This window comes from Thunnus thynnus, chromosome 22 (genome assembly GCF_963924715.1).
Source record: "Thunnus thynnus chromosome 22, fThuThy2.1, whole genome shotgun sequence".
Classification (NCBI taxonomy): Eukaryota; Metazoa; Chordata; class Actinopteri; order Scombriformes; family Scombridae; genus Thunnus; species Thunnus thynnus.
This window is the reverse complement of record NC_089538.1, coordinates 23,530,846-23,557,688: the sequence shown is the minus strand read 5'-3', so window position 1 is coordinate 23,557,688 and position 26,843 is coordinate 23,530,846. Positions and strand designations below refer to the sequence as shown.

Sequence of the window (26,843 nt, the reverse complement as noted above, 5' to 3'; positions counted from 1 at the left end):
ATTTCATAACTTTATACTCAGACAGTCAAACCATGTCAACATTTAACAACCTTTGATGGACAAAATGTCACAGTGTGCTTTACGGACAAACACAGTCGTGTCACAAAAATAAGAAAATTCCCAAAATTTGACTTGCAAAATACCATATACACCCAAAACACAACAACAAGCTGCTTTGTTTTTAAATTCCCAAAGTTCTCAGCTCCACCTTAAGCAGCAACATTAAAATGGTGCTTTACTGTCACTCTTAAAGGAACAATTATTTAAAATGATAACTCACTAACATTTAAATAAACTACATGTCACTGCTAATGCTTCTTTGATTTTACTTAAAATGAAAGTCCTTTAAAAGTATCACATTTAGTGGATTTACAGTAAATTAAAAGTTAAATTCTTACCTAGAAGGCACACAAGGAGTCCACTCACCCTCCAACTGTTGTGACGCAGTTCAGAAATGTAGCTGTTATTTATACACACACTGAAAAACTTGTCCTTCCTGTCAGGTGATAATTTGTTAAAGAAATTAAGATATACTGTACTTCTCCACCTCTGACTAGTCTGTGGTTAATTGTGAGATGCTTAAAGGGGCCACATAATGCCCATTTCCCAGTTTTCATTTTTGTTTTAGGACATCTGCATGCTTTCAATTGCAAAAAAAAGAAAAACAAAAGAAAAACAAAAGAAAAAAAACAGTTTCACTTTCTGCAGAGGAGGACTTTTCCATTATGCAATTGTGGCCACTGCCTCCTTTGGGCTCTAGATTTATTATGCTATTTAGATATGAAACATATAAAATTCTGTTACTATTCAAACTCATTATAATTCATCACAAAAGGCCCCCAAAAGCACATTTTTAAAAATCATTGTCAATGTGCAAGTCCTGCACTACAGGGGGATGGACTATCACCTCATGACTCACTTGTTGCTAAGCAGAGTTAACATGTAATTCAACACAACATCAAATAGTGAAACTGAGTTTTCACAGAGTACATATTTAAAGAAAAAACAAAAAAGCAACGGTGGAAGAAGTACTCAGATGCTTTACTTCAGTAAGAGCACCAATACAGCATTTTCATTTATTCCTCTCACCTTTTCAACATGGAAGATGCAACTCTTGTTTCACTTATTTACTCTTTGATTTGACAGACTCACACTCTACAGGGACATCTTGTGGCCACAAGTTGACAAAGCAGCTCCATTAGTGATTTAATACATGTGAGTTCATTATTCCAGGACATACAGTGAGGTGAGAGATTTAGTGATAAATTCTGAATGTCTTTTCAAAATGTATCCATAGTCAGTTAATGCAGGTTTAAGTGGCATTTTGAATGTATCAGTTTTACTTTAATTAAAGTGGTGTTATTTTTACCTAATTAAAGGATTTGAATTTACTGGGCGTTTGTACATTTTACATTTGAGAGTACTGACCAGATTATTCTCTAGGTTTCTTGCAACAATGATGTGTAGAGACTCTTCAGGGGCAAAAATGTAAAAAAAAAAAAAAAAAAAACACAGGGTAAAGGTTATGCTAACTTTAGGGATACTTGAACCAATCAGAGAGTCAGGGATGGTCGGCCCCTCTTGACTGAGAGCCTATAACTCAAAGACTGTCAAACCACAGGAAGAGGAAGTTCTAACTTACATTATAATAAAGTTGCATTCAGTCTGATACTCAGACAGTCAGCAGCAAGACAGCATGGAGGTCACAGCTCTCTGCTTCAGACTGTGTGAGTACTCACCTGTCATGGTTTCTTCTCTTTTTATACGTTTTTCATAGTCATTTACATCAAAATATCTGATGTCTGATGTACAACTCTGTTCCTTTGTTTATCCAGTGATGCTTGAAATCGTTCAGCAAGTTCAGAAAAGTGGTGAGTAACAAATACAAAATCCTAAAGATACTTTTTTGCATCATTCTTTTACCTAAAGAATCATGGTAGAAGGTTGACGTGAACCTTTTGAATGTAATATATGTATGTGTAATGTAATGTTATTTAGGTTCCTACAATTTTGTTTAATGTATTTTGTGAAGGGATTGTTCATTAATTAATTAATGTCCATGTTGCTGGTGAAAACTTGAATGTATCTTGCAGAGAGACACAATTTAAACTGATTCTGTCACAAGGTGGACTCACCTACAATCATTTGTTTTGATCCAAATCTGGATGTTTCTTTGGATACTTTTTAAAAAATAATTACCTCTCGGTTTCAGATGCAGCTTTTCTTCGTATCACTCCAAACAGACTGCAGCACTTTCAGTATGACTCAGTTTCTCTTGACTGTGTTGGGTTTGATGACTCAACTCAGTTGAGAGGAATCAGGAATAATGAGGAATTTACTCCTGTATGTGCTATTAATAAGAGGACGCCAACAGGGTCCCTCTGCAGCATTGATAGAGTCTATCCAACAGACAGTGGAGAATACTGGTGTGAGACTGACGGAGGAGAGAGAAGCAACAGTGTCAACATCACTGTCACTGGTAAAGTATGTTTATTGTGTTTCTAAAACCACTATATATCCATTTTGAACTGGTAATTATCTGTTTCTCACCCAGTATGTCCAGTATGACACTATAACACACTATATAATGTATAAAATCATTTGTTCTCTGATCAACATGTTCAAAATGATCAGGTTTACTGTAAATTTGGTAGATTTTATTAAATGTATGTTTTTACAGAATCATGGAATCTGTATAAGGGAAGAATAAAACATTGAACAATGAGCCATCGTCTATGTCCCATGTTGCCTGTACGCTCCTTATTAAGTGAGGAGCCGTTTAGCACATTTAGCATTTTATATTATGCAGAGTCAGGGTCAAACCAGAACCTTTATGTTTAAAAGTCTGTGTCTGTGGTGAAACTTAAAATAATTTCTTCATTTATATTAAAAATCACAAATTAACTATGTTACAGATATGTGGGAACCTCTGCCTACTGCTAGGGTTAGGGTTAGTATTATATATATATAATTTTTCTATTGTGTTCTCTCTAAATCTGAAACGTATTCATTCAGTGAAGAGCTTTACTTTGCAGTCAGCAAACGATGGTGCCATATGAATAAAATTGAATTTGATATCAAGGTAATGGTATTTGATGTGATTTTTTTTCACTCCAGTCTCAATTTTTCCCAATTTTCTACTGTGTTACTGCAACATTGTACATAAAACATATTTTTAGCATTTTTTTCAATATGTTGTTCAGCTGGTTCTGTGATCCTGGAGAGTCCCGTCCTTCCTGTGATGGAGGGAGACGATGTGACTCTGCGCTGCAGAAACAAGGCAAACTCTACCAACCTCCGAGCTGATTTCTACAAAGATGGCGTCCTCATGAAGAGCACTGCAGCAGGAGAGATGACCATTAACAGTGTCTCCATGTCTGATGAAGGACTCTACAAGTGCACCTCTGATGTTGGAACATCACCAGAGAGCTGGTTGGCTGTCAGAGGTGAGACACAAGAGTGTATCAAAACAAAATGAAGATGATATTTTAATGGTTGTATGACCAGATAGTGCATGGTAATGGCAACCTTACTTATGAGAAGTCCAGTTGTTTGACGCTTGGTAGAAAGTTTTTATAAAAGTTTGTTTGAAAAATGGAATGTGTCTACCAGTGTTGTGAAAAAATTATGACTATTAGCTGGAAATAATTTCTAAATGTTTTACAGCCATCTTGCCTTCAGTGCCACTTTCCTGCTGAATATTCTTCAGATTTCCAGCTTATGTATGTGTAAATATACATAATATTGTTTATAAATATTGTTTAAATAAATGTTTAATGTATCACATGATGTGACTTGACATGACTTTCCCCTCCAGGGATCAATAACATCTCATCTTTTTTCTTACAGTCTTTGCAGCACACAAAGAAACTCAGAGCTCTTCCTCAGACGACACCTCAGATCAGTCCTCGTCTTAAGGACTGTGTTCACCATCGTGATGGTGGCTCTGCTGCTGCTGCTGGTGGGACTACTTCACTGTGGGAAACTCAAAGTTACATAAAAATAACAGATACTCACTCACATGTAAAACTGCCAAAGTAAGGATGATGCTGGAATGATTTTTATCTTGTAAGATAGTTTGGTCACAAAGTTAATGAAGCAGAAAACATGATAAAGCGATTTGGGTTTGACGTCCCTTCAGCAGAGTTAACAGGCTGTTAGCATGCATTGTCTCTTCTGTTCCTGGTGAGCCATCACACTTTAAATACACTTTATGATGGTGTTTTGTTTATTTTTTATTTCATTTCTCATATGTATACTTCTTATCATATGTTTATAGGTTGGTAGGATTGCCTAATTTTGGATAAGGCAGTCGCAATACGGCAGCTTGTGTACAGGAAAGTTTTATGAGCACGTACGAAACACTGTGGCAGCTTTCATCAAGCGAAATAGCTACATAAGCTGTTAGACTTGCTTCTCATGCATCTATATTTGAACGTTGACTGTTGAGATTAAAATAAAAGGTTGAAAACCACAGAGGTAGTGGCCAGACATGTGAACTATTTTCAAAAGGCGTGACTTATATCTTTATCTGTGTTTATTTTAGATGCTGCAGATACAGGTGATAATTTGAGCTTCTAAGACAAAGATACATAATTTAGAGAAACTTACAGGGTAAGACAATAAAGCTGGGCATAAATTAAAGTTTTAAATATACAAGATTCAAAGACTTTATTGTCATACACACAGAGCAGCAGGTTACACATTACAATGAAATTCTTACTTTGCAGTCTGTCTACATTGCCGTTTATATTAAAAAGGAGAAATAAAATAACAGTATCTGGAACGGCACAGGTTAAGAAGTTTAAAAGAAGTTAAATACAAAATGACTGTACAGATTAATACAGTATGTGCAGAAAAGAGTGAACAGTGCAAACTCGCCGTGTTAATTAATTGAATACATTGGTTGTGATGTGTAGTTTGTTCTGGTTTACAGGTTTATGATCTATATGTGTCACTCTGTATGTTTTCAGTTGTTTATTGGGAGTAGATCAGCTGTTCAGTCAGGAAGAGTGGAAACAGGTTTGTATCATCAGGTTCTCTTAGCGGTGAGGAATTAGGCATTGCTAAGATGTGGAAAGATAAGTGAAACTGTTCTGTGGTAAATTACATTTTTGTTGAACTTTTAGGCACTTATGAATAATTTGTGTGTTTATAGTAGATGATGACTGTCAGCAGTAACAGAAAAATCCAGTGTTTATAATTGTGTGGTGTTCTGTATGCTTAAAAAGTCTAGTGTCTGGGTAGCTCACCCCCATATTTACCTGAGCAGGTGGTATGTTCCAGTTAGGTAAGGAGGAGATGGTAAAAAGCCATTCAGTGGTCAATAGGGAAGAGAGTAGTTGGCAGCTTGCTGTGAGGCTGCAGATTTTATTTGTTTGTTACTACTACAAGTTATTTTTGTTGAATTTCCCATGGTTCATTTTTGCTTCTGTTTCATTGATATTTTATTTTTAATAAATATCACTTTTTGTGCACATATTCCAGCCTGCCAACCTGTTTTATTCCAACATCCCTTCATAGGTTTCCAGGGCCAAAATACCATCTTCTGCCCTTGATATGTGGTGGTGGCACAACAGACTCCAATACAGTGTATTTCATGTGTGTAAAGTTTGCATTGTCTTTAAGATGGCATACAGATCCTCTCACTGTCAGTCTTGCAGAGAGTGAGCTGCACTCAGAGCTGCTCTCAGTCCCCCTGAGAGCCTGCAGACATGACTGTGGAAGCGTTGTATATACCCCTTGATGACGTATTACAGAACTGTTCACACTGAATCACTCTGAAAAAGCAACAGCCAATGGGGAAACTCCAACACCCATATGAGGGCATATCTCAATTTGTGAGCACAAATTAGATCCAAGCGCGTGGACGTAGAGGAGCCGCTCACGCAACTCAAACAGCTGCACTCGCACACAGAATATTTTTGCTTGCATAAGCAATATTGTAATCTGTGAGGGGAATCCATGCTTTGAATGCACACAGAATTCGAAGGAGTGTGTGACTGTTATCCCTGAGTGCACAACTACTGTCATTGCTCTCCTGCTCGCTCATGAGTGGTTTTTCTTTTTGGCGGTAAGTGAGTAGACCCATTGATGTATGAAGGGAACTGGATACAGCATCAGAGGCAGGCACCCATTTATTTCTATGAAAGTTGCTGAGTGGCGCATGAAGCCAAAAAAGGCAGGTCCAATGTAAAGAAATTATGGATGAAAACATACTTTGCATGCTCTATGGGCCGCATATGCCCATGGAGCATGCTCACTAGAGACAGCTGAGACAGCTAACCTCTGGTTTAGCCCTCCAGCTAACTAATTGGGATAAAACAATTCAATTGTGCGGCTCCTCTAGACTTTCAAAATGCGATCTGACCAAATGGATCAAATTCTGAGTCATTTTTCAGGGGTTGTGACGCTTAAAAAATTTTATCTGCTAATTTACAGACATCTCATTCACAATGTAAGTCATTAGGGAAAAAGTCTGGGCCAGTGTACATCACCTGACGTTGTAATAACCTGGTTTAGCTGGGATACAATCACCATTGTATCCCTAAATATAATTAGTTGATCACAATCGACGGGGAGACAACAGGAAGGTTAAATAATGTTGCCTTTTACAAAATATTATGGTTACATTAACATATATTAAATCCAATGATTATTAGCTGAGCTTTAACAAATTACTATGAATTAACTTATTCAATGACTTATACATAACAATCACTTATGTATCTCAATTTACATAAACTGTTTAACAAAATACAGACTGCACTACCGAATTAAACACACATAAACATAACTTGGCTCCCACAGCGTTGTTGAGTGTGACTTCCCATAAACCATTACCAATAAACCACAGAGGAAATAATCTGAGACAAGATTAGCGATGATTACGTGACAATACATGCATGCAGGATTTTAATATGCATTCAGTGTCACGTATTCCGTTTTCAGAATGAGGCACCACAGCGTCTCTCCGAAAACCAGATAATGAATATGCAGTTCTGAAAGTCCATGTCTGAAATATAAAGGAAGGGAAATTTGTGTTGTATCCATTTTCTTATTATATCTTTTTTATATACATTCTATTATTTTGGGTCTGTTTGTCTTATGTTTTTGAAATTCTTTATTTCAGAAATTCATATTCAAAAAGCAGGAAATGTGGAGGACACCTACTTGATTTAGTCTAATTCAGACTACTGAACCTTCATTTTAGTTTAACTTGAATTTAACAATGCTTTTTTTCACAGAATGAGGAATGACTTATTTGAATCCCATCTCTTACATTACAGTCAGGCAGTACTTCATGGTAAGTATGAACAGGAGGAACAATTACAGAGACCATTAACTATTTCAGTGTACATATGGGCCTTGAGTTTTCTATTAAGAATTACTCTCAAATCAACTGTTTGATGTGATGAAATTGCACCATTTTAAGTACACTTCTTGAGTTGCCCTCAAGTGTGATGTGACAATGGAAAAAATAAGGGTAATCTCCTGAGATTTTTACCCGACAGCAACAATAAGAGTCATTGCTGTAAAATCCATTACAGTAAAGGTCTAATCTCCACTTTGAGCAGCTACAACCTTTAAACACTGATTACATGTTCGCACATAATTAATTTCACACAACTATTATTTAAAACAAGAACTTTTGACATTTAGATTAACTTCAACAGTCCTTTCTACATGGTTTAAAGTATATTATCAATAAATGTAGTAAAATAGTGAATTAAGGCACGTCTTATTGTTTCATTTACATACTGTCGGCAAGTAAAACAGTACTTCTTCCACCACTGTTAAAGTATGAAATTATATTCAATAAGTATTTCCTGCCTTTATCTTGAAGTTTCACTTTAGAAGGAATGTAGTTTTGACTTTTATAGTCAAAGGAGTTCATCATTCACTATAAAAGTTTTGTATAAAGTTTGTAATTGTATAAAAATACAGTCAAATTTTTAAATGTATGAAAAATTCAGTCCAATTTAAATAGACTATGATGATGTAATGCCTTGTAAAAAACATAGAAAATTTGTTTTTGAATACAAAATAAATAGTCTGCACGTTGTTTTACCAGTCAAAGCTTTAATTTTTTTAACATTAAGAAATGATGACATATCCAACATTTAACATACGTAGTAAGTAATAAGTTTCACTTGGTCTTATCTACAGTATGAAGAACGCTAGTTCTCTTTTCTGAGAGCGAATGTGAAAGGGTCACAAATAGAAAGTAGACTTCCTCATTTCACAAGTCAGATGTCATGTGGTGTGTAATTATGAAATACAGATTATCAGAAGTAAATGAAAATCATTTTTAGTCATTTTAAGGCAAACTGTCTCTTAACTGTTAAGAGACAGTTTGCCTTAAAATGCCTTAAAATCTTTGGAGCAGTCCAAAGATGTATCTGAAGCTTGATTTAACAATGAAAAACAATTAAGCAGTAATAAGTTATAATAGATACACAACAAGTACATGATTGGCTGCTACAGTCATAACACACTAGATCGAACTTCTGTGAGTTGTAGCAATAAAATTATAATTATAACAGAGGGACACATTTAAGATTAGAACAATTCTCTTGTTGCATTGCTGGTCTTGGGTCTTTTGGCTTGTGGCGACTCCTGGTGGTTGTATCACAAAAGGACAATAAAAATATCCACATGGATGGTCTCAAAGCAAAATGTGTAGAGTTTCTTTCAGCCCAGTTTATACAATTTGAATTGCTTCATTTATAGAATGTATCCCATCAAAATGAAAAGTTGTATTTTAAGTTTACCATTAGAATTATTTATAATGGATGATATATGGTGGCCTTGAGGTGCAAAACACAATAACATTCCACAAATAATGAGATGTTATTCTGAATACAGTGACTCTTTGATCAAAAATGAAGTACAAAAGTATAACACAAATGAGGTATATACACACTAATATTTATACTACACAGGCCATCAAAATAAACTGAAAGCAGATGTTTCCTGGTTGCTAAATTCTTTTTTTATAACCTAATTTTTCAAAATGTGAGGCACCATAGTGACATATAACCAAGGTAAATAACAAAGAAAGAAAAAAATGGTAAAAGGACAAACAATAACAACAACAAACACAAAAAGCAACAAACAAAAATAATAATATCAAAACTAATGAAAGATAACATAAAGTACAAAACACTCATATATATACCCTCCAAACCCCTTCCCCACTCACCCCCTAATCCATACAATAATCCATCCATGTATACATTCAAATTCATATTATTCACTGGTCTTTCTCTCGCCTATTCTATCACTGACCTCCCTCATCCACCCCACCACCGAAAACAGGTCACTCAATGATACAAGTTGAATTACATATACCATCAGGGTAAGGTGCATGCTAATGAATAAAAAGAAGGGTACAAGTTAAATAACCAATCATTATTTATTTCATAAACCTGATACAACTGGAAAGAGAGAAACAAATAATTAAATACATAAATAGTAATAATGCTGTTAATAAAAATAATAATTAAAAAAGGATGAAAAAGATAAAAGGGTGTGCTTCCCCTGTTGACTCCTCCCAATATCTATTTTATCTAATAGCAATCTATTAGCTGTCTGAATGTCTAATGAAATTATTGTAGGTTACTTTTTGTTAAGCTGAGGTGTAATATCTTCATATCTTCTGCTGTAACATTTTGCCCATATGTTAACTGCTCCATTTCTTTTACTTGCTCTATTAAATCCTTCAGTTTCTCTACACTAGGGCTTAGTTTCTGAAGTCAGTTTTTTGTTATAAGTTTAAGAGCAGTTATCCTTACATTCTAATAAGATACTCATCTTCAGTTCTGACTATCCCCTTTGGCATTTTTCCTAACAAAATGAACTCATGGTTAATTTTGAGGTCCATTTTCAAAACAGAAATGATTTCTGTACAGATATTTTTCTAGTAAAAAAGAAGTGTGTGTTAAGTGTTAAGATATCACATTTTGTGAGCAGTTGTGGACAATTATATAGCCATCTATACTAATATTGGGAACCACTGGTGTAGAGGACACATTGACAGGATGATACAGTAACACACATACAGCTAAACAAATATGAGCAAACTTATAGCTTAATACAACATATATAGCTATTATATACAGGCAAGAATTGCACAACAAACTACATTCATACATTCAGGATTGTTAATACAGTTAGAGGTAGTGAGGTTATTGCACAAGTTTTCAATTACATTTGATTATATGTATGTATATAAAGGTGTAATAGAATTGTAGCTTTTTCAGACTAATTGTTATCAAACCTTCTGTGGCTGCTTTAAGTGTTGAGAAGTGTAATTTGAGGGAAGAAGCTGTTCTTGTGTCTGGTTGTTTTGGCTTGTAGTGTTGTGTAGTTATGTCCAAGGTCTGCAGTGACTGTGGAGGTGTACATGTTCTGGAGGAAGGGTACTGTGGATCTTTTCTCCAGTCTTGACTGTCAGTTGCAGTCTTCATCCTCTGCTGGGCGTTTTTCTGTAGCAGCTGTTTCTTGCTCCAGTAACACGTCTGTCTTCTGTGTCGTTACCTCATTTAAATCTTGATTGAACTCACACCTAGTAAACTATAAAATATTAAGTCATTTGTTATGTCTTTCCAAAATTACACATATCTGTCACATTATGTTCTGGTTGAGTTTAGGCAACTAAAACATTTGATTACGTTCATCTTCACAGTTAAAGGACAAAAGACAGGATGCAAACCCTGATCTTGCCTGCTTTGCTTTGACTGATGCTTACTCTAAATTACTCTAATTTTTAAATCTAGCTTCCAGTTAGCTACAGAATTAGTTTAGAAGAGCATTTGAATGTTTTTAAATCACACAACAGCTTTGGTCCATTGCAACTTGCTGACTTGCTTGACATTCAGTCAGATCTTAAGGTCAAACTAGGACCTAAAGGGTATAGGGTGAAGCATGTATCCATTATACTAAAATAGTGAGGCATTAAGGCCAAATTACATAAAATAACTAATAGACAAACTCAAATATAAAAAATAAATAAGTAAGAATAACTAAAAATAGAACAGAGACTAGAGATACACTGGAGAGATACACTGTACAATGATGTTAATATGCTATAGTATAATACACAGTACATTAGTGCAAGTCAGGTGGATATTGCTATAGTAGTAAGGTGTGTGATTGTCCATGGATGTTAGAAGCAAATAAAGAAGAAAAAGAGGTAAACAAATATCAGCTAAAAAAAAAAAAACATAATCAAAGTGTAGCCCAAAGATAACTAAGTGAGACAGAGGGTGTGTGGATGGGTGTAGTATCCTGAAATTTAAAAAAGACAAGTAAAACAATACCTTAATCTCGATCCCCACAACCGACAGGATGACTATGAAGACACCACCTAAGCTCAAAGCCAAGATACATTTCATATGCCAAGGCAGGGCTGTGAAGATATCAATTGAAATGATAAACCACAGAACAACATGGTATTTATGTTAATCATATGATACATTTATTAATCATTTCTACCTGAAACAATAATGTGTGTCTCTCTGGTCTGGTTGATGTTCTTCTGTTGGACTCTACAGGTGACATTGTTGTCGTGCCTCTTCTCTACAGTCACTCTGCTGCTGACAGTATAGAGGTCATCAGGACCTCTGACTGTCTTTGTAGGTTCAGCAGAGAGGAGGTTTCCCTCACCATCCAACCAAGACACCTTAGGCTCTGGATACCAGCCTTTAGACTCACACTGTAACACCACATTTGTGCCGTTTCTGTTTATCACCTTTATGAAAGGTGAAGAGACAGCACCTAAAATGAGAGAGTGGAGATATAATTTTCCTGCAGCTGATACAAGTTAATCATTATAACAGTGTGTCTCCTCTGAATTCTCACCCACATCTTAAATTTGTGTCGTGTGTATTTTGTTTGTCGGGTTGGACAGAACAACCAAGCCAATCAGAGTCTTTGCTTGCAGGTGGCACTAAAGTTATTGACATACAAAGCTGTGTTCGAGTCAGACAATGATCCACCACCTCCATGGTTTGGATCTGCTTAAGTTTGGGGAACTAAAAAACTTATTTGCTCAAGGTTAGGTTGCTTTTTCATGTCTTTTTCAAGTCCTAGAGGTGCTCAGAATCATGGAAAGTTTGAATGACAGTGAGTAAGTGGAACTTGAGTTATATGTGCGCAAACTGTGTCAAACGGATTCATTAGGATACATACAAACACATAATAATGGGCCAAATTAAAATAGATATTAACCATGTACAGATATAACTAATAAGTATAAATATACTAATAATCTGTAAAGATAAAATGTGTCTATCTCTTTAATGAAAGGGAAAAAGATGGAATTACTGTCCAGTACTGTGGTCAAGTGTGTCAAATAAATACTTGGAAAAACTACAATCAGAAGGCACATAACCTTGGGTTGGTCATTGATGAAGGACAGGATGGTTATTTCCCTGCTTTGTTTTATTATAAATATTTAATTGTCTAAAATCACAAATGTCCTGCTTTTCATATAACAGTAATGACCATAACTATAATACTCTTGGCATGTAGCAAGAGGTTGTTTTTCACTTCCTGCCTCACAAACTAATGCAAGGCAACATACTGTTATGTACAAAGGAATAAAATATGGAATGGGTTGCCATCACATGTTACACATTTAACAGTAAAACTATTTTTTTAAGACTTTTAAGACTCAAAGCACATTTTCAAATGTCATGTAAAAACAAACCTATACATGAATATATATTGTCTTACCAACAATAAGTTCGATGGAAGCAGCTCGACCCAGTGTGGGAGCAAGACATCTGTATGTTCCCTCATCAGAAGGTTTCACCTCAGAGAGTCTCAGTGAAATGTCTCCGTCCTTTAATTTGTCAGTTAGCAGTGATGTTCTTCCCCTGTAGGGCGGCTGTTTATTAACCACAGATTCTTGACTGTTCGCCCTCACATGGACAAACCCAGGGCTCAGGTCAGGTCTCACCCACTCCAACCTCAAGTCAAAAGCATTGATCGCAGGTTCCAGGTGACACGGCAAAATGATGTCGTCACCAACTGTCGCCACTATTGGCTGAGATGGACCAATCACCTGCGTTGGACCTGAGTAAGATACAGATCTGTTTTTTAATTCTTGCTGTCTCAACTGCCATTTCACACAACAAGGCTCTTTGTATATCAGTTTGTAGGTCATCATCTACTTTCGTATCAATAACTAGTAAAGTACAGTACATCAGTCTCCATAAAATTGCAGTACAGTACAGACACAACAACCTAAAAATTAAAAAAGCTGCTAGTACTCCAAATCTGGTGGCTATCAATCAGTTTGCACATTTTTGGGGTAATAATTTGGAATCATTTTTTAAAGTTAATGAAGTTTGTGTTCATTGAATCCAGCACACATAGTGCTATTTAAGTAGTTTGCTTTGAAATTACCTGCACATGACTGCAGGACAAGAAAGACAATCATGTGATGTAAAACCAAAACTGTAAAGTCACTGAAGGTCAATCTATCACTGGGCTGTATTGGATGCTGCATCGTGGATTTCTGAAAGCTGGACAAAAAAGTTGTAAAATGGAAGATAATGTTTATTCAAATTGTATTTATGATATTTTCACAAATCAAATATACAGTGTGTCATCACTTAAAAGTAAAGGAATCTTGAGATAATAAAAACACTTGAGCTAAAGAAAGTTATGATGTAACTACAAGGTAGTTATATCTTGATTTGCGATCTCTCTTTTTCTTGTTTGGCTCACGCCTTTTTCTTTACCAAAGAATGAGGAAGGTACAGCATATCTGCCCTTCAGTGATATTGTGCTGTATATCTGAATGCAATATCTGGTTGAAGGAAACCTTCATGAACTGTCAGTGACAAAAACAGGATGCAAACACTCCTTGAAACAAAACTACGTACTTTTTTGAATACTGTGCCCCTTTGAACAAATTTTTAAAAATAAGAGAAGTTAAATTCTATTTGACGATTTCATAACTTTATACTCAGACAGTCAAACCAAGTCAACATTTAACAACCTTTGATGGACAAAATGTCACAGTGTGCTTTACGGACAAACACAGTCGTGTCACAAAAATAAGAAAATTCCCAAAATTTGACTTGCAAAATACCGTATACACCCAAAACACAACAACATGCTGCTTTGTTTTTAAATTCCCAAAGTTCTCAGCTCCACCTTAAGCAGCAACATTAAAATGGTGTTTTACTGTCACTCTTAAAGGAACAATTATTTAAAATGATAACTCACTAACATTTAAATAAACTACATTTCACTGCTAATGCTTCTTTGATTTTACTTAAAATGAAAGTCCTTTAAAATGCAGGATATTTTTAACATATATGTACTCTTTTTGTCAGAGTATCACATTTAGTGGATTTACAGTAAATTAAAAGTTAAATCCTTACCTAGAAGGCACACAAGGAGTCCACTCACTCTCCAACTGTTGTGACGCATTTCAGAAACATAGCTGTTATTTATACGCACACTGAAAAACTCGTCCTTCCACTTTTCATGTGTGACATTCAAGAGACTGAGTGACCTGTCAGGTGATAATTTGTTAAAGAAATTAAGATATACTGTACCTCTCCACCTCTGACTAGTCTGTGGTTAATTGTGAGATGCTTAAAGGGGCCATATAATGCCCATTTCCCAGTTTTCATTTTTGTTTTAGGACATCTGCATGCTTTAAATTGCAAAAAAAGAAAAACAAAAGAAAAACAAAAGAAAAAAAACAGTTTCACTTTCTGCAGAGGAAGATTTTTCCATTATGCAATTGTGGCCACTGCCTCCTTTGGGCCTTCAACTAAAAGTGGCCCCAAAATGCTCTAGATTTATTAAGCTATTTAGATATGAAACATATAAAATTCTGTTACTATTCAAACTCATTATAATTCATTACAAAAGGCCCCCAAAAGCACATTTTTAAAAATCATTGTCAATGTGCAAGTCCTGCACTACAGGGGGATGGACTATCACCTCATGACTCACTTGTTGCTAAGCAGAGTTAACATGTAATTCTACACAACATCAAATAGTGAAACTGAGTTTTCACAGAGTACATATTTAAAGAAAAAACAAAAAAGCAACGGTGGAAGAAGTACTCAGATGCTTTACTTCAGTAAGAGCACCAATACAGCAATATAAAATACTCAATTACAAGTAAAACACCTACATGAAAAATCCTACTTAGTAAAAGTACATAAGTATTATGAGCTTGATGTAGTCAAAGTATTGCAGTAAAAGTACATAAGTATTATGAGCTTGATGTAGTTAAAGTATTGCAGTAAAAGTACATAAGTATTATGAGCTTGATGTAGTTAAAGTATTGCAGTAAAAGTACATAAGTATTATGAGCTTGATGTAGTTAAAGTATTGCAGTAAAAGTAGTGGTTTGGTCCCTCTGACTGATATATTATTATATATGACATCATTAGATTATTAATAGTGAAGCATCAGTGTTAGAGCAGCATGTTACTGTTGTAGCTGCTGGAGGTGGAGCTAGTTTACACTACTTTATATACAGTTAGCTAGTTTAGTCCAGTGGTTCCCAACCTAGGGGTCGGGCCCCTCCAAAGGGAGCCTATAACTCAAAGACTGTCAAACCACAGGAAGAGGAAGTTCTAACTTACATTATAATAAAGTTGCATTCAGTATGATACTCAGACAGTCAGCAGCAAGACAGCATGGAGGTCACAGCTCTCTGCTTCAGACTGTGTGAGTACTCACCTGTCATGGTTTCTTCTTTTTTTATAAGTTTTTCATAATCCTGTTCATCAAAATATCTGTCTGATGTACAACTCTGTCCCTTTGTTTATCCAGTGATGCTTGAAATCGTTCAGTTGGGGACTCAAGTTCAGAAAATTGGTAAGTAATCTAAAGAATCAAGGTAGAAGATTGACATGAACCTTTTGAATCTATGATGTAATTTTGTTTAATGTTGTATATTCTGTGAAGGGTTCAATCATTAATTAATTCATGTTCATGTTGCTGGTGAAAACCTGAATGTATCTTGCAAAGAGACTCAATTTAAACTGTTTCTGTCACAAGGTGGATGCACCTACAATCATTTGTTTTGATCCAGTTCTGGATGTTTCATTGGACACTTTTTAAAAAATAATTACCTCTCGGTTTCAGATGCAGCTTTTCTTCGTATCACTCCAAACAGACTGCAGCACTTTGAATACGACTCAGTTTGTCTTGACTGTGTTGGGTTTGATAACTCAACTCAGTTGAGAGGAATCAGGAATAATGAGGAATTTACTCCTGTATGTGATATTAATAAGAGGACGTCAACAGGGTCCTTCTGCACCCTTGATAGAGCCTATCCTGAAGACAGCGGAGAATACTGGTGTGAGACTGATGGTGGAGTGAGAAGCAACAGTGTCAACATCACTGTCACTGGTACAGTATATTTATTGTGTTTCTAAAACCACTACATATCCATTTGAACTGGTAATTATCTGTTTCTCACCCAGTATGTCCAGTATGACACTATAACACACTATATAATGTATAAAATCATTTGTTCTCAGATCAACATGTTCAAAATGATCAGGTTTACTGTAAATTTGGTAGATTTTATTAAATGTGTGTTTTTACAGAATCATGGAATCTGTATAAGGGAAGAATAAAACATTGAACAATGAGCCATCATCTATGTCCCATGTTGCCTGTACGCTCCTTATTAAGTGAGGAGCCGTTTAGCACATTTAGCATTTCATAATATGCAGAGTCAGGGTCAAACCAGAACCTTTATGTTTAAAAGTCTGTGTCTGTGGTGAAAATAATTTCTTCATTTATGATAAAAATCACAAATTAACTATGTTACAGATATGTGGGAACCTCTGCCTACTGCTAGGGTTAGGGTTAGTATTATATATATATATAATTTTTCTGTTTTGTTCTGTCTAAATCTGAAACGTATTCATTCAGTGAAGAGCTTTACTTTGCAGTCAGCAAACGATGGTGCCATATGAATAAAATTGAATTTGATATCAAGGTAATGGTATTTGATGTGATTTTTTTTCACTCCAGTCTTAATTTTTCCCAATTTTCTACTGTGTTAGTGCAAAATTGTACATATAACATATTTCTAGTATTTTTTCAATATGTTGTTCAGCTGGTTCTGTGATCCTGGAGAGTCCCGTCCATCCTGTGATGGAGGGAGACGATGTGACTCTGCGCTGCAGAAACAAGACAAACTCCACCAACCTCCGAGCTGATTTCTACAAAGATGGCGTCTTCATGAAGAGCACTGCAGCAGGAGAGATGACCATTAACAGTGTCTCCATGTCTGATGAAGGACTCTACAAGTGCACCTCTGATGTTGGAACATCACCAGAGAGCTGGTTGGCTGTCAGAGGTGAGACACAAGAGTGTATCAAAACAAAATGACGATGATATTCTGCTGGTTGTACGTCCAGACTGTGCATGGTAATGGCAACCTTACTTATGAGAAGTCCAGTTGTTTGACTCTTGGTAGAAAGTTTTTATAAAAGTCTGTTTGAAAAATGGAATGTGTCTACCAGTGTTGTGAAAAAATTATGACTATTAGCTGGAAATAATTTCTAAATGTTTTACAACCATCTTGCCTTTAGTGCCACTTTCCTGCTGAATATTCTTCATATTTCCAGGTTGTTTATATGTGTAAATATGTTTAATTGTTTAAATAAATGTTTAATGTATCACAGGTTCCTTGTACTGTTGTGACATGTGACTTTCCTCTCAAGGGATCAATAACGTCTCATCTTTTTTTCTTACAGTCTTTGCAGCACGTCACAATGAAACTCGGTGCTCTTCCTCAGACGACACCTCAGATCAGTCCTGTCATATTTACCTCGTCTTAAGGACTGTGTTCACCATTGTGATGGTGGCTCTGCTGCTGCTGCTGGTGGGACTACTTCACTGTGGGAAACTCAAAGTTACATAAAAATAACAGATACCTGCTCACATGTAAAACTGCCAAAGTAAGGATGATGCTGGAATGATTTTTATCTTGTAAGATAGTTTGGTCACAAAGTTAATGAATTAGGAAACATGATAAAGCGATTTGGGTTTGACGTTCCTTCATAGTCTGTTTACATTACCGTTTATATTAAAAAGGAGAAATAAAATAACAGTATCTGGAATGGCACAGGTTAAGAAGTTTAAAAGCAGTTAAATACAAAATAAAACAAATATATAATAATAAAGGCGTATACTGACTGTACCGGTTAATACAGTTTGTGCAAAAAAGAGTGAACAGTGCAAAACTTGCTGTGTTAAAAATCTTGTGTTTATAGCAGCATAACAGAATAATGTAACAGGGAATATAGATAAATATACTGTTTAAAAATGTAAATATAGCATATAAATTGGTTTACAATTTTGTATTCTTATGTAAAAAGTGATAAGCCAACAACATTTGGGTGTAGACTATGTGGAGAATGGTTGAGTTAAGATTTAGGCTATTTTTATATGTTTAATATATTATTTCACTTACCCACAACCTGAAAAATAGTTTAATGCAGTAACTATCAAGTCAATCTTAAATGCTGAATGTAAATAACCCTGTGAAAAGGCTTTTCATTAGGCCCTGTTCCCCTTCATTATTACATTATCAGTGTTTCGTGTTATATCATCATTACTTTCAGTCAAATGTCTCCCTTGATTTGTCAGGTTTTTGTTTGATAAATAATTGAATACATTGGTTGTGATGTGTAGTTTGTTCTGGTTTACAGGTTTATGATCTGTGTCACTGTATTTTTTCAGTTTGTTGGGGGTAGATCAGCCATTCAATCAGGGAGAGTGGAAACAGGTTTGTATCATCAGGTTCTCTTAGCAGTGAGGAACTGGGCATTGCTTGGATGTGGAAAGATAAGTGAAACTGTTCTGTAGTAAGTTACATTTTCGTTGAACTTTTGGCACTTATGAATAATTTGTGTGCTTATAGTAGATTGTGACTTTCAGCAGTAACAGAAAAATCCAGTGTTTATAACAAGCCCACCCCCATACTTACCTGAGCAGGTGGTATGTTCTCGTTAGGTGAGAAGGAGATGGTAAAAAGCCATTCAGTGGTCAATAGGGAAGAGAGTAGTTTGCAGCTTGCTGTGAGGCTGCAGATTTTATTTGTTTGTGACTATGACTGAAGTTATTTTTGTTGAATTTCCCATGGTTCATTTTTGCTTCTGTTTCATTGATATTTTATTTTTAATAAATATCACGTTTTGTGCACATATTCCGGTCTGCCAACCTGTTTTATTCCAACATCCCTTCATAGGTTTCTAGTGGCCAAATACCATCTTCTGCTCTTTATATTGGGTGATAGCAAAACAGTCCCCATTACAGTGTGTTTCATGTGTGTAAAGTTTGCATTGTCTTTAAGATGGCATACAGATCCTCTCACTGTCAGTCTCGCAGAGAGTGAGCTGCACTCAGAGCTGCTCTCAGTCCCCCTGAGAGCCTGCAGACATGACTGTGGAAGCGTTGTAAACACCCCTTGATGACGTATTACAGAACTGTTCACACTGAATCACTCTGAAAGTGCAACAGCCAATGGGGAAACTCCAACACTTGTATGATGGCGTATCTCAGCCAAAATCTGCAAGCACAAAGGAGATCCACACGTGTGGACATAGAGGAGCATCTTACACAACTCAAACAGCCACACACGCACATTATTTTTGTGAGTGGTTTCACAGCACGCGCACAGAATATTTTTGCTTGCATAAGCAATATTGTAGCCTGCAAGGAGAAACCATGCTTTGAATGCACATACAATACGAAGGCGCATGTGGCTATTATCCCCGAGTGCACAACTACTGTCATTGCTCTCCTGCTCGCTCACAAGTGTTTTTTTTCTTTTTGGCAATAAGTGGGCAGAGAACAGCATCAGAGGCAGAGACACATTTATTCCTATGAAAGTTGCTCAGTGGCGCATGAAGCCAAAAAAGGCAAGTCTGCTGTAAAGAAATTATGGATGATTACATACTTTGCATGCTCTATGAGCCGCATACGCCCAGAGAGCATGCTCACTAGAGACAGCTTACACAGCTAACTTCTGGTTTAGCCCTCCAGCTAACTTAAATGGCGATAAAACGATTCAATTGTGCAGCTCCTCTAGACTTTCCAAATGTGATCTGACCAAATTGATCGAATTCTGAGTCATTTTTCGGGGGTTGTGATGCTTAAAAAATTGTATCTGCTAATTTACAGACATCTCATTCACAATGTAAGTCAATAGAGAAAAAGTCTGGGCCAGTGTACATCACCTGACGTTGTAATAACCTGGTTTAGCTGGGATACAATCACCATTGTATCCCTAAATATAATTAGTTGAGCAGGTCCACCATCTTGGGCAGCTAGGTACGGCAACAACACTTGGACAAACCACATAGACCAGTTCTCTATGAAAAGTGCCCTGAGATAACTTCTGTTGTGATTTGGCAAACAACAAAACTCAGACAAACACATTCAAGTACATTGCTCTGTGTAACATTTTGCATACATTAAAGTCAAGTCAATTTTAGTCATATAGCTCCTGGAACAATATCGTGTGTCTCTCTGGTCTGGTTGATGTTGTTCTGTTGGACTCTACAGGTGAAGTTGTTGTTGTGTTTCTTCTCTACAGTCACTCTGCTGCTGACAGTATAGAGGTCATCAGGACCTCTGACTGTCTCTGTAGGTCCAGCAGAGAGGAGGTTTCCCTCACCATCCAACCAAAACACCTCAGGCTCTGGATACAAGCCTTTAGACTCACACCGTAACACCACTATGCTGCTGTTCTTTGACGTAACATTTATGATTGGTGTTGAGACAGCTCCTAATGTTGAGACAGGAGAAATTTCCATTTCACTTCATGCTTTATAAACAGTCAAACGAGACCGGGTTAATTTTGACCCGGAAGGACAACAGGTGTCGTTATGTGCTGCCATTAAAAAGCCATTAAATAGTTTCAAACAGTATACTGACTAAACTTTGACATATACCAATCTGTGACAATCAATCAACATATTTTCCTCTGATCTTAAATATAATTAAAATAATTCATAATTTCTGCTCTTTTTTTACTCAAAAATGAGGTATAATTTCAAGTAAATTAGGTCTATTGGCCATAAATTCCAAAAAGTATTTTAAAGTTTGTGGTAATGAGTTGGAATGAAGTTGGCTAAAAAGATGTAACACAGTTTTGGGGGCTAATTTATACTTCATGCTTTATAAACAGTCAAAGCTGACTGTAACTTATTCAATGACTTATACATAACAATCACTTATTTATCTCAATTTACATAAACTATTTAACAAAATACAGACTGCACTACCGAATTAAACACACATAAACATAACTTGGCTCCCACAGTGTTGTTGAGTGTGATTTCCCATAAACCATTACCAATAAACCACAGAGGAAATAATCTGAGAAGAGATTAGTGGTGATTACATGACAATACATGCATGCAGGATTTTAAAATGCACACACTGACACGTATTCAGTTTTCAGAATGAGGCACCACAGCTTCTCTCCGAAAACGAGAAAATGAATTACAGTTCTGAAAGTCCATGTCTGAAATATAAGGGAAGGGAAATTTGTGTTGTATCCATTTTCTGAGTTATTTGAATCCCATCTCTTACATTACAGTCAGGCAGTACTTCATGGTAAGTATGAACAGCAGGAACAATTACAGAGACCATTAACTATTTCAGTGTACATATGGGCTTTGCGTTTTCTATTAAGAATTACTTTCACACCAACTGTTTGATGTGATGAAATTGCACCATTTTAACTACACTTTTTTGAGTTGCCCTCAAGTGTGATGTGACAATGGAAAAAATAAGGGTAATCTCCTGAGATTTTTACCCGACAGCAACAATAAGAGTCATTGCTGTAAAGTCCGTTACACTGAAGGTCTAATCTCCACTTTGAGCAGCTACAACCTTTAAACACTGATTACATGTTTGCACATCATTAATTTCACACAACTGTTATTTAAAAGAAGAACTTTTGACATTTAGATTAACTTTAACAGTCCTTTCTACATGGTTTAAAGTATATTACCAATAAATGTAGTAAAATACTGCATTAAGGCACATTTATTGTTTCATTTACATACTGTCGGCAAGTAAAACAGTACTTCTTCCACCACTGTTGAAGTATGAAATTATATTCAATAAGTATTTCCTGCCTTTATCTTGAAGTTTCACTTTAGAAGGAATGTAGTTTTGACTTTTATAGTCAAAGGAGTTCATCATTCACTATAAAAGGTTTGTATAAAAGTTTGTAATTGTATAAAAATACAGTCAAATTTTTAAATGTATGAAAAATTCAGTCCAATTTAAATAGACTATGATGATGTAATGCCTTATAAAAAACATAGAAAATTTGTTTTTGAATACAAAATAAATAGTCTGCATGTTGTTTTATCAGTCAAAGCTTTAATTTTTTTTAACATTAAGAAATGATGACATATCCAATATTTAATATACAAGTTTTACTTGGTCTTATCTACAGTATGAAGAACGCTAGTTCTCTTTTCTGAGAGCGAATGTGAAAGGGTCACAAATAGAAAGTAGACTTCCTCATTTCACAAGTCAGATGTCATGTGGTGTGTAATTATGAAATACAGATTATCAGAAGTAAATGAAAATCATTTTTAGTCATTTTAAGGCAAACTGTCTCTTAACTGTGGTTTGGTTTTTCTGAGGACTGTATATATTTACAATATATTTAGATCTTGTTAAGTTTTATCGTACATGCAACGTAACCACAGTCTCATCCTGGGTTAACGTACAGACTCAGAGACGTCAACAATGCAAATTTGCATTACTGACAATTCTTACTAAATAACTGCTCCAAAGATGTATCTGAAGCTTGATTTAACACTGAAAATCAAGCAGTAATAAGTTATAATAGATACAAAACAAGTACATGATTGGCTGCTTCAGTCATAACTCACTAGATTGGATCTTCTATGAGCCGTAGCAATAAAATTATAATTATAACAGAGGGACACATTTAAGACAACGGTTCTCTTGTTGCATTGCTGGTCTTGGGTCTTTTGGCTTGTGGAGACTCCTGGTGGTCGTATCACAAAAAAACATCCACATGGATGGTCTCAAAGCAAAATGTGTAGAGTTTCTTTCAGCACAGTTTACACAATTTGAATTGCTTCATTTATAGAATGTATCCCATCAAAATGAAAAGTTGTATTTTAAGTTTACCATTAGAATTATTTATAATGGATGATATATGGTGGCCTTGAGGTGCAAAACACAATAACATTCCACAAATAATGAGAGTATAACACAAATGAGGCATATACACACTAATATTCATACTACACAGGCCATCAAAATAAACTCAAAGCAGATGTTTCTCAGTTGCTAAATTCTTTTTTTATACCTTTATTTTTCAAAATGTGAGGCACCATAGTGACATATAACCAAGGTAAATAACAAAGAAAGAAAAAAAGGTAAAAGGACAAACAATAACAACAAAAACACACAAAAAGCAACAAACAAAAATAATAATATCAAAACTAATGAAAGATAACATAAAGTACAAAACACTCGTATATATACCATCCAAACCCCTTCCCCACTCACCCCCTAATCCATACAATAATCCATCCATGTATACATTCAAATTCATATTATTCACAGGTCTTTCTCTCGCCTATTCTATCACTGATCTCCCTCATCCACCCCACCACCGAAAACAGGTCACTCAATGATACAAGTTGAATTACATATACCATCAGGGTAAGGTGCATGCTAATGAATAAAAAGAAGGGTACAAGTTAAATAACCAATCAATATTTATTTCTTAAACCTGATACAACTGGAAAGAGAGAAACAAATAATTAAATACATAAATAGTAATAATGCTGTTAATAAAAATAATAATTAAAAAAGGATGAAAAGGATAAAAGGATGTGCTTCCCCTGTTGACTCCTCCCAATATCTATTTTATCTAATAACAATCTATTAGCTGTCTGAATGTCTAATGAAATTATTGTAGGTTACTTTTTGTTAAGCTGAGGTGTAATATCTTCATATCTTCTGCTGTAACATTTTTCCCATATGTTAACTGCTCCATTTCTTTTACTTGCTCTATTAAATCCTTCAGTTTCTCTACACTAGGGCTTAGTTTCTGAAGTCAGTTTTTTGTTATAAGTTTAAAAGCAGTTATCCTTACATTCTAATAAGATACTCGTCTTCAGTTCTGACTATCCCCTTTGGCATTTTTCCTAACAAAATGAACTCATGGTTAATTTTGAGGTCCATTTTCAAAACAGAAATGATATTTTTCAAGTAAAAAAGAAAAAAGATATTACTCACTATACACTCTCCTATCTGTCAGTATCTATATTCATGATGAGTGTTAAGATATCACGTTTTGTGAGCAGTTGTGGACAATTATATAGCCATCTATACTAATACTGAAAAGTGTTGTGTGTTAATGTTTGTCCAATCTATTTATTTTCAATCCCTGATAGAAGGGGAAAATTTGAGTTGCAACGATTAATCAATTAGTCAGTCAACAGAAAATTAACCAGCAACTATATTGATAATCTATTCATTTTAGTCATTTTTCAAAGAAAAAATTCTCTGATTCCAGCCTCTCAAATAATATAAAATCAAACAAATGAATAATTTCTGGTTTCTGTATTTACTGGTAGTAAACTGAATATCTTCTGATTGTCGACTGTTGTCTGCAACAAAAACAAGATATTTGAGGACTTAGACCGGTAAGACTGATGTTCTCTGAGAACAGCTCTGGTTGCCAGGAGATTTGTCAAACAAGACATCCATAACCTGAGGACTCATTTATTCATTTGTTTGTTGTTCATCCATTCATCCAGCTGGTTAAGCTTATAACATCCTGATGCAGGTGAATTGTGAATTTGTCAGATTGGATTTTGCTTCCACAATGAATCTATCACAGATATCAATAAGAAGCCGCTATGAAAAGAGTTACACCTAACCTTACAAAATAGTAAAAATTAAAGTTAGTTGGTGCATTTTTCATGCACGGCAAGTCTTTTATTGAGTGACAGCAGTGCAACACTCTGCTTTAGCAAAAGGCTTCTCTTCAGGTAAATGGTATTTGAAAGTTGTTCTGTTTTGTTTGTCGGTTGTTGAGTGATTCTGCGTTGAATGAATAATTACATGATAGGATCGACCGGTTATTGTTAAGCAATCTCGTCTCCTCACAGCTGCTGTATTCAGCTATCAAAGGATTGAGAGAAAACAGACAATAAAGACTTCTTAACCGACAAAAGGAAGAAATCCACCATGAAAAAAGTGTCCAAAAGTGGACAGACTGGAGCCTTAAAGGACGCTGATAAGAGCTTTATTTCATTTTTGTTCAAAAGGTGAAAAACTGTTTAAAATGTTTAATGTTTTTCCAGAACCCTTAACTTAAAATTATGCTGAGTTTTACCTGAAGTTATCAAAAACTGTCAGATCTAAGTTCATATTTAATTAGAGGTTGCATTGTTGCATGTTTGAAACATGGTGAGATATATAAACGCATTAACAATTTGAGTTATTTAGTCACTTTAAGGTTGTGGTTGGTGATGTAATATTTCATAAATTACATTTATACATAAGCAGTATAAATTCAGTTGTATAAGTTGAAAGAACCTATTTACTTATACTCTCAGTATAGGTAAACTCAGTGAAGAGCAGTGGTTCCCAATCATTTTGGCTTGTGACTCCTTAAAATAAAGCAAAGTCTACCTGGAACCCCTCATCGCACGCTACATTGTCTAAAAGCTAAACAAAAGAGGACTTAACTTTTGGAGCCTTGAGGAGATAAAATAAAGTAATTCACAGTAAATAAAAATTTGTGGAAAGCTTGAAAAAAACATTTTGTATGTCAGAAATACGTTTCTTTTTCTGTTCTCCTCTCCGATTAATCATCTCACAATCCCTTAGATTAATCCAGCGACCCTTTGTGTGGGTCTTGACCCCCTGGTGTAGAGGACACATTGACAGGATGATACAGTAAACACACATATAGCTAAACAAATATGAGCAAACTTATAGCTTAATACAATATATATAGCTATTATATGCAGGTAAGAATTGCACAACAAACTACATTTATACATTCAGGTTTGTTAATACAGTTAGAGGTAGTGAGGTTATTGCACAAGTTTTCAATTACATTTGATTATATGTATGTATATAAAGGTGAAATAGAATTGTAGCTTTTTCAGACTAATTGTTATCAAACCTTCTGTGGCTGCTTTAAATGTTGAGAAGTGTAATTTGAGGGAAGAAGCTGTTCTTGTGTCTGGTTGTTTTGGCTTGTAGTGTTCTGTAGCACCTACCAGAGGGGAGAAGTTGGAATAGGTTATGTCCAAGGTCTGCAGTGACTCTGGAGGTGTACATGTTCTGGAGGAAGGGTACTGTGGATCTTTTCTCCAATCCTGACTGTCAGTTGCAGTCTGTTCTTGTCTGGTTTGGTGGTTGATCCAAACAAGACAGTGATGGATGTGCAGAGAACAGATTCGCAGGTTAAACTTCCTGAGCTGGTGCAGGAAGTTCATCTTCTGCTGGGCTTTTTTCTGCACCAGCTGTTTCTTGCTCCAGTAACACGTCTGTCTTCTGTGTCGTTACCTCATTTAAATCTTGATTGAACTCACACCTAGTAAACAATAAAACATTACATCATTTGTTATGTCTTTCCAAAATTACACATATCTGTCACATTATGTTCTGGTTGAGTTTAGGCAACTAAAACACTTGGTTAACCTCATCTTCACAGTTAAAGTAAACCAGCGGTGACTCTGACAAAGGACAGGATGCAAACCCTGATCTTTTCTTTGCTTTGACTGATACACATTACTCTAATTTTTCAA

At 35.5% G+C, this 26,843-nt stretch overlaps 4 protein-coding genes across 9 annotated transcripts in view; 1 reads left to right on the top strand and 3 right to left on the bottom strand.

Moving 5' to 3' along the window:
• The window catches only part of LOC137174193 (zinc finger protein 850-like), a 343,824-nt gene that overhangs the window by 158,968 nt on the left and 158,013 nt on the right, over positions 1-26,843 (bottom strand). The window lies entirely within an intron of this gene.
• Positions 1-26,843, top strand: part of LOC137174196 (butyrophilin subfamily 3 member A2-like) — a 69,074-nt gene that overhangs the window by 14,187 nt on the left and 28,044 nt on the right. For 3 of the 4 annotated variants that reach the window (XM_067579363.1, XM_067579362.1, XM_067579361.1), the window contains exons 5-6: positions 3,204-3,446; positions 17,117-17,359. In XM_067579363.1, the coding sequence (XP_067435464.1) occupies positions 3,204-3,446; positions 17,117-17,359 (486 nt within the window). Of the gene's footprint in view, positions 1-2,212; positions 2,480-3,203; positions 3,447-17,116; positions 17,360-26,843 lie in introns of all 4 variants that reach the window. The other variant, XM_067579364.1, reaches the window with a different exon arrangement.
• The window catches only part of LOC137174205 (butyrophilin subfamily 1 member A1-like), a 38,105-nt gene that overhangs the window by 6,076 nt on the left and 5,186 nt on the right, over positions 1-26,843 (bottom strand). Inside the window, exon 6 of one of the 3 annotated variants that reach the window (XR_010925303.1) lies at positions 22,813-26,629. Coding sequence is in view for 1 of the 3 variants with exons in the window: in XM_067579378.1 (XP_067435479.1) it covers positions 26,500-26,629 (130 nt within the window). In the remaining 2 variants the exon portion in view is untranslated. Of the gene's footprint in view, positions 1-22,382; positions 26,630-26,843 lie in introns of those variants that run through there. The other 2 variants (XR_010925304.1, XM_067579378.1) reach the window with 2 other exon arrangements.
• Positions 8,159-13,174, bottom strand: LOC137175120 (butyrophilin subfamily 1 member A1-like). Its single transcript, XM_067580816.1, has 4 exons — positions 12,742-13,174; positions 11,500-11,781; positions 11,325-11,413; positions 8,159-10,578 (listed from the first exon to the last, which is right to left on the bottom strand). The coding sequence occupies exons 1-4, from the start codon at positions 13,172-13,174 to the stop codon at positions 10,456-10,458; spliced, it is 927 nt and encodes a 308-aa protein (XP_067436917.1). The 3' UTR covers positions 8,159-10,455.